Here is an 8,511-nt window from a genome sequence, read left to right as displayed (position 1 = left end):
TATGTATGGTGCAGGGTTAAGACCGGTGGAGGTTATGCAGCCTGGCCGGTGAGCTGTTCCAACGATTTCCACAGGAGAATTATCTCGGCCCCACACCAAGGTCGGCTCCCGAAGAGAACTCCCGTCAAGGGTGGGAGTTTGGTGTGGGGGCAGAACTTTGGAAGAGCTGGGTGGGATACCGCTCATGGCCAGGGCCCGTTTTTCCGACTTTTCCAAGGAGACCCGAGTGTTGTTCGCTCCTGGCTGAGATGTGGGTCGCACGGCCTTGCAAAAAAAAAGAAACACTTGTTGGCGAGGCGGGACATATGGGCACTTTACGCCAGGGTAGTTGTCTTGCCAGTTTTCTCGGCGCACTGTTATTAATTTCGCCCGATTTTTACGAAGCGCACACCGCACGGGATTTTCGAAGTTTCTTTTTTTCGTTTTCGGTTTTTTCTTTTTGGAACTAATTTGGTATTTTCCGTGTTGGGTTCTTGCACGTGGTCGATTTAACATGTACAAATATTTGTTACCGCGGCGGAGATAATGACCGGCTGCACCGATTCAAATTTTCAAAAATGGAGTACGAACTGGTGTTTTGGCACTGCTTAAATAAGAGCTTACCGATCCCAATGCTCCGCTTCGAAAGCTCCGTTGCGATGCGCTGCACAGCACTTACGAAAGCTTAGATCAGCTGTTCCCTAAATCGAGCATACTTGCACCTACCCCAACTATGCTATGACATGCATCGATAATTGGCCCAAGGTTATTGCATGCGATATGCCCGAGCAACATAGCAATAACCTAACCTGGATCTGTACTGTCCAACCGCCACCGTTACAATAGTTTTGAATATAAAATTATAATTTTTAAATTGCACTGCCGAATTGTTTTAGTTCGATTTAAATATATAGCTTATGTACACAAATCGGTATGTGTGCGAACGGAGCGGCGGAACCGTGGGATTTTTTGACAGATGTGAAGAGCCGATTCACACTGGCATCAGTCATGAGCATAAAAAAACCAAGTTTTGGTCTCAATTCTGAAACTTCAAATATTTTAAATTGGCTATTTCATTCTATATAATGAAGCATAACATATATGTACAATAAACGTTATCCTTTGGACTCTCATAGAAAAAGCAAGAGATACTCCACCAAATTACAAGCAGCCAAGGCCAAGCCAACTTCCAAATAGAGCTGCTGCAATTTTGAAGGGATTCCAAAGAGTAACGTTATATAGAGCTTATGTGTATAGTTTTATTATAGCCAATAAAATCGCCAATTTATTATTTTCAACATGTGATATATCACAATTTAGCCAAAAACGTTGTCTTCGTCCTCAGCTTTTTCTTATGGATTTTTGATGGTGGATGGTGCCAGTGGTAATAGAGGTTTCACATCTGTCAAAAAATACCACCGTTCCCTGTAGATTTACTGTGTGGGGAAAATACTACAGGCAGATCGTTTCTATGGGATATTTATAGGCTCAGCACACTGAGCCCATACCGGGGGAATGATGGAATTTTTTTTTACAGATGTGACACTCCGTTTCGCACTGGCTTCATCCTCCATCCGTCAAAAACAGCGGAAGATTTATTATTGCATTTATTTTGTCTGTGGCTCAACATCAAAATATTTTCTTGCTTGACGTGGTACAAGCCCTAAAAAAACAAATGCCAGGAAGGTTTATCAGTCCGCAGAACAGATACGATCTGCAATCGAAAAATATTGTGTAGACCGTAATGATTATGAAAAACTTATTTATTTATGTCTTTACACTTCCAAAAGATCATTTTGAATTTTTGTTTTTGTGCTGATCAGGTCCTGGACGAGCTTTTCCTGCCTTTCATCTTGCTATACCTTTTTCCAGTGATGCTCCTTCTGCTCTTCTAGGCGTTCTCTAGATCTATACTTACTAGAATACTTACATATGCAGTTTTCTGCTACTTCTTCCATATTATATTTGCTTTGTTTAACGCTGTTTTTTTTTTTTTTGTTCATTTTGTCACAATTTTTTTACGTTTTCGTTGTAAATGACAATTATTAATTTTTCTGGACGTTGACATGCATGACTTGCGTCTTGCAAGAGGCGATGCAATTACTGCACCGTCAAATGTCCCGTCAGAAACCAGCAGAAGGCTGTTCCAGAAAATATAAATTTTTGCCTGTCTTGAAGCGTAATACTTTAATAAGATACATATCTCTCTAGCGAAATCGCCGTATATTTCGGCGACTGTAGAATATGACCAGGTTTACATATGCTTTTTAATCGTTTCCTTGAGAATATCTTCCCTGTTTTCGCCAGTAAAACTCATCTTGTTTGAGCACTATTCTATATCGAAAATATATACTCTGAAGCAATTAAGAATTTAAGCGCAACTAGTATATCTTCTCATAGTGAGACCATATATTATATGGTATCGATGAAGCGTTTAAACATCGATAAAAATTTTCTGTACTTTAACACATCTTGTTTTTTGCATAAATATAATCTCCTATGTTTTATGTTTTCACGAATGTTAAATTTGAATGTATTAATAAAAATAAATTGCTGCAAAGCTAAATAAAAAAAAATTATTAAAATATCTTAGCGAGAGCATTACGGAAATTGCTTATTTGGGAACAATGAGCAATGTTGATGAAATAAAAATCGATCAGCCTGCTCTTAGTTTTGAAAATTGTATGAGAAATTATTAAAATGATGTAATTGAACATCCAATAACAATTTCTATCTCTTCGAACAGCACCCGAGAACGATGATGAGCACAGAAAACGGCTGGAGATAGAAGAATTAATTGCTCAGAGCGACAACCAAAATATATCTTTGAATACTCTAAAAAGGTTAGCCTTGACGTCCTATGGATTGGTAAACGATAATTTGCGACGGATTCTGTGGCCTCAGTTGGCTGGCGTTGATGTGACTACGTTAGAGCGAGCTCCAACTCTTGATGAATTGCAAAACCACCCTGAATACAACCAAGTAGTCTTGGATGTAAATCGGTCTCTGAAAAGATTTCCTCCTGGAATACCATATGAACAACGTATTGCACTTCAGGACCAACTTACCGTTCTTATTCTACGGGTTATTAAAAAGTATCCGAATCTGCGCTACTATCAAGGTTATCATGATGTGGCAGTTACATTTCTCCTGGTTGCTGGAGAAGAAGTGGCGTATGCTATAATGGAGCAACTGTCCACCACGCACTTCTCCGAGTGCATGCAAGAGACAATGGAGGCCACCCAAAGGCGGCTGATGTTTATCTGGCCTGTTGTAAATTTTGAGAACCCAGAACTTTACCAGTTTCTTCAACGTTCTACGGTAGGCACTTTGTTCGCTTTACCGTGGTACTTGACCTGGTTTGGACACAGTTTAAATTCATACAAAGCTGTAGTTCGTCTATACGACTACTTTCTTGCATCACCCATGTATACACCAATCTTCGTGACGGCAGCGATTTTACTGCATCGTTCAAATGAAATATTTAAGGAGGACTGTGATATGGCATCAGTGCATTGTCTTTTATCAAGGGTATGATTGATTTAATTAAGTCAAAGAAATTTAAGTTTATTTTAATATTTGCAGCTACCAGAAGATTTGCCATTTGAAGTTCTATTGAAAACTTCCAGCAAGCTATATGATAAGTACAGCTTGACTGTAATAGAAAAGGAAGTTGAAATTCTAATTCTTAAAGAGTAAGTACAGCTTTCTGAATCAAAATAAAATTATAATATTTCACTTCTGACAATAGAAAAGAACAGAGGAACGTCGAAGAAAAGCTGCTTCTGGAGCGACGAAAGAAGCTTACGCGCTCTGTGTCCAAAAATCCAAGCTACAGCTTAAGCCACTGGTTCCCAAACTTATTGACACCAAAGTCTTTGCTAGTGACAACAGCTGTTTCTATTGTAGTTGGCGTTTGTGCATATTACTACAAGAACCAGTATCTGGCGGCGGGGATCAGCTGAGTTTCGGATGCTTATTTTTTTCTAGTCCCGAGATATATAGTCCGATTTGAACCCATTCGTCCGAAATGGATTTGTATGGCTGAGGTTTCGCTTTAACGTCTTAATGTCTTTCAAATAAATAGGTAAAATTGGCATGGCCAAGAATTCTTATATTTTAACTAAGTGTGCTTAAGTTGATTTTATGAATTCTAAATTGAATGAATTTATCTATTTTGGGCATATGAATGTAAATAATAGTGAATAATTATTTGTTTTTACGAACAAAAATATTACAAATAAACAATAAGTATAACATTAAGATGTTACTAAATATTGAATGAACTTTTTTTACAATTGAATTTGTTCACTGCTTTTTATTTTTCAAGCATATTCTCTAATAGGCATATGAACATGTTCAGATTTATCTTATTCATTTCAAAAAATACGAATCTTTTGGTTTTATTTTGCCGGCAGCTCAAATTTAGAGTTATTACTTGATGTACATTTTCACCGAATCTACTGTCTCCTAATATTAAACGTGTATCCCACGAAAAGGACTCCATGAAAAACATGGTGCCTTTGGAGCACTTTAACTTGTGTGTTGCTACTTCTGGTTGTCGTGCTGCAAACACTACGGGCACAAGCCGGTTCATTTCAGGACTAAAGTAGGAAAATAAAATTGACGATTCGGCTTTGTTGATATCTAAGTTGTAATTCATGTAGTAAGCCGATAAACTTCGAATGGCCAGCAAAAAATCGTATGGGTTTTGAAATCCATATTTGTGCGAAAGCCGTAGCGTCTGTTTCTCTGTTATATTTCCAATAAGGTAATCTACAGCCAAATGAAGAACCTTGTAAAAATATTTAAAATTAGGTAAACAAATTTTAATATCATAGGTCTACCTCGACAAAGATTTCTTTGTTATCTATATTTTTTAGTAAGTCCATCCTAAGGTTGATCTGAGGGAATGTGTATGAAGAATGTGTGTATCGGATTTCCATGACATATGAGCAGTGTGACCGGCCCTTAGAAATATACCGAAATTTAAGTCTCATGTTTCATAATATACCGTAAATATACTTACGGACCATTTGTATTCAAGTTCGATTATATTCCTCGTTTTTGATAATCGTTTGAATATTACTAGGTAACTAGGACCTTCAACACTAACAAATTTTATCCGATCGATGATTTAATTTTCTACAAGATTGGAAACATAAAATGTATTGGAGTATGGAATGTCCCAACATTTTGAGATGAAAATTCCCTCGACGAAGAGAGGAAATTCCTACCTAGAAAATGAGAGCAAACATCTATCGATACTATCGACTATATTTTTCAGAGATAAAGAATGCAGTGTATACAATATATGAAAACTACAATACAGTCGAACTTCACTAAAGCGAATCTCAAGGGGAAATTATTATACGGAAAATTCGTAATATATAATGCATTTTTGCAGAATATAGCATTGCAGTGTTATGGAAACGAATTCGTTATACAGTTTTCTTTCGTTGTACGAAAGTTCGTAATAGAGAAGTTCGACTGCACGAGTATATCATATAAATCGTATGCATTCAGATTAGATTAATTAATAACTTAAGCCTAGTATCCACAGACTCGAAAAAGTCGAAGCAATGCAACACAAGCAGTAAGAAAGTATCATATGCACTGAGAGCGTAATCAAAATGATATAAGATATAAAAAGAGATTATTTAAATGTCTTCAGAGCTAATAACAGCTGCTGCCCCGAACATACTCCCCGCCGGTTGAAAGACCAGGGCTATTTACAAGACCCTTAATGGGAAGGACGCACAGTTGAAGTTAAGTCTCGTAACGTCTGGATCAGGAAACTACATCAGCGGACCATCGACTTAAAAATTTTCGGTAATTGAGAATAGAGGACGAGATTTGATTACAGTAAAATAGTAAAGATCCCACAGAGCGATAGAAATGCGATAGTAGAAAGGACCGCAGTAGTCAATTCCAGTGACACTGCATGCAGGCATATCCTGTACTCGATCATTCGGTAGGTCAGCCATGATGTGTTCTACAAAATGAGGTCTGGATAGGCCGCTTTACAGCAAGGCGCGAGCAACAGTTTTCATGCCGCGGATTAATGTGATTATTTGGTTAAACGGAAATGTACGAAATCAGATGAGTGTGTGAAACACCTTAGCTGCAGAGCCGTCAACCATGATCCTCAGCTTTGTTGTCCTGATAATGATATGGCAAGAAATATTTGCCTATCTTCATTGGTCACCAGAAACATATGGTCGAGGGACAGGTACTCCTTCATAAATGCCGAATATTTTTCATTACTCACGAACAGATATTCCCCTGAGGGTAAGCGAGTGTGATGGTCGATGAAGTGCTCCACGCCGTGAAGTTCCTCCTTTGTTGCCCTAGCAATCGGCTCAAAAATGTGCTCCACTTCCCAAAGTTGACGAATCAACTCATCGAGCTGTGATTGGTGTCATCTGAAGATTGGGCTGCCATAAGCGACGAGAAGTTGGGGCCGAGTGCCCGTCTAGGCGGTAATTTGTCCCACACACAACTCGAAGAAAAGTCCTGCTCCGAAAAGAGAATCAATACACTGCGGCCTATGAAACGAAGGGTTAGTAAGATGAATATTCTAAGGTACATGCCAATTAGCAGTGCTAAAGGAGACGCAAGGTGGATTGTCCATAATCTTCTGGGCAACATAGCCTAGTGATGCTAGTTGCTAAATCTGAAATCCACGATTTCAGAACGAGATACACCAGATACCTTCAGTTGAAAAGATAACATCTCCTATGCCAGAGATTGTGGTAAGTGATTTAGTTTTTCGAGCTAAACGAGTTCTATAACAAGTTATAACAACAAGTTCCAACAGTGCAAGACATATCATGAAAGTTCCAGTGCTGTTTTTGACCAGTACGACGACGGTGGCTAATCGAACAGGATCAGACGGACTCTGAGATATAAGAGCTTAAGGCAAGGAGAGACACAATTTAACCATGGCGTTATGATTTGGCAAGTACAGCAGGGACCTGATTTACAATCTTTCACGTCACTTTCGTAGGTAATTGACGCATAAAAAGAGCCTCTTTATTTCCTTTTGACGATCATTCGGCAATAAACCTTTGAACCGTTGACAGCTGGCAATCATATGGTTTGTGCCCGGGTGCAACACAAAGGAAACGGGAGCGCACGCTGATGATGACGCTTTCTTTGTTGCAGAAAGGCAGATCATTTTTCTCAAAATGGAAGATGGTGATTTGACAAAGCTGCTTCCAATTTAGATTGAGTCGCCCTATCCAAATTCTGACAAATTTCGTGGAGGATTATGCAATCCGCAATTTCTTCCTTGGTTGCCAGCGCTTGTAGTTAGCCTCGCCCATCTCCAACGAACTGAGACGCTCCGCTCAAAAATGAGCGCAAATGCTGTAAATTCTCGATAGAAGTCAGCTCTGCTTCACTATTAATAATACTGTTAACATGGAATATAAGCTTGTCCACTCTGCATAGGCTCCGCTGAACTTGGGTAGCTGCAGCTGTGGCAAGCGCGATCGATTGGCATGTATATAATGCGTGGGCGTGTCTGAGAATGCTGGCTCAACTCACGCTGTAGAATGGTCCTCAATGATAGGATGGACGAGTCGAATTTTCCAGGTATTTCGCTGGACATGGACTCAAAATTCGCTTCCTCCAAACTGGTTTGTAGCACAGCAAAATTTGATTTCAGGTCCGTGAATGATTCTAATAGACCTCACAAGTCATATTCATCCGTTTGACTCAGCTTTTCTCTATCCATCTCTGTGCGTATGAGCTCTAGCCTATCGAAAATTGAAGGAGTTTAGGCTAAGAAGAAGAAGAGGGCCCCTATAACTCTTACAAATCATGCCAGTGTGCCAACGTCAACCTCAGCCTCAACTTCCTCTTCCTTATCTTCCCGTCCTGCTTCCACCCTTCCAAAAAACGAACTTCTCTTTTAGTAACCTATCAGAATGATAGAGTCTTGCGTATTAAACTCAGGGGGGCGGTACACAACTTTTAGAAATGACCGTTTGTCTCGACGTGCAGGAGGGGTTCTGATTGCAGTGGACTCTAACAGTCATAGTTCAACAGGAACTGGAATTCCTGTGTGTAAAACTGATTCTTCCCGCTTTCGCTATATTCATTACTTGCTCGTATATTCCATCTTCTTCGGATATCTCTATTTATGAGCAGCACTTGTCCGCTTTAACCGCTGTTTCTTCCTCGCTATCTGATAAAGATCGTATGATAGTTCTTGGTGACTTCAACTTGCCAGGAACTGTTTGGTCTTCGGTAAACGAGTCTAGTATCCTAGTGCCCATGTCACGATATGACTTTTTTGACGACTTGCTTGACCTGTACCTGTCTCAAGACAGAAATTGCTTGGGTCGATTGCTTGATCTCTGCTTTGTATCGGATCATAGTGCTGTTAACCCGAGCCCTTCCGCTCACTATACCTGAAGACGCCTACCATCCTACTTTCGAAGTTTCGCTAGATATAGGACCGTCTTGGTTCCACAAAGAGTTATGCAGTCTAAACAACATAAAATCAAGACTTTATACAAATTT

At 39.4% G+C, this 8,511-nt stretch overlaps 2 protein-coding genes across 3 annotated transcripts; one reads left to right on the top strand and one right to left on the bottom strand.

The window, feature by feature from the left end:
* Positions 1 to 2,428: 2,428 nt before the first annotated feature.
* On the top strand, positions 2,429 to 4,102 carry LOC117188833 (TBC1 domain family member 20). Its single transcript, XM_033393289.1, has 4 exons — positions 2,429 to 2,661; positions 2,726 to 3,510; positions 3,565 to 3,674; positions 3,731 to 4,102. The coding sequence occupies exons 1-4, from the start codon at positions 2,607 to 2,609 to the stop codon at positions 3,942 to 3,944; spliced, it is 1,164 nt and encodes a 387-aa protein (XP_033249180.1). The 5' UTR covers positions 2,429 to 2,606; the 3' UTR covers positions 3,945 to 4,102.
* Positions 4,103 to 4,245: 143 nt separating this feature from the next.
* LOC117188834 lies at positions 4,246 to 4,938 on the bottom strand. Of its 2 annotated transcripts, none has more exons than XM_033393290.1 (2): positions 4,827 to 4,938; positions 4,246 to 4,774 (listed from the first exon to the last, which is right to left on the bottom strand). In XM_033393290.1, exons 1-2 carry the CDS (start codon positions 4,923 to 4,925, stop codon positions 4,298 to 4,300), a joined length of 576 nt encoding a protein of 191 aa, XP_033249181.1. In that variant the 5' UTR covers positions 4,926 to 4,938; the 3' UTR covers positions 4,246 to 4,297. The 2 variants fall into 2 exon arrangements, with proteins under 2 accessions (XP_033249181.1, XP_033249182.1); XM_033393291.1 differs by having other exon boundaries at positions 4,246 to 4,755; positions 4,827 to 4,937.
* Between the last annotated feature and the right edge of the window lie 3,573 nt (positions 4,939 to 8,511).

The sequence above is a fragment of the Drosophila miranda genome, chromosome 4, assembly GCF_003369915.1.
Source record: "Drosophila miranda strain MSH22 chromosome 4, D.miranda_PacBio2.1, whole genome shotgun sequence".
NCBI lineage: Eukaryota > Metazoa > Arthropoda > Insecta > Diptera > Drosophilidae > Drosophila > Drosophila miranda.
This window is presented reverse-complemented; position numbering and strand designations above follow the sequence as displayed.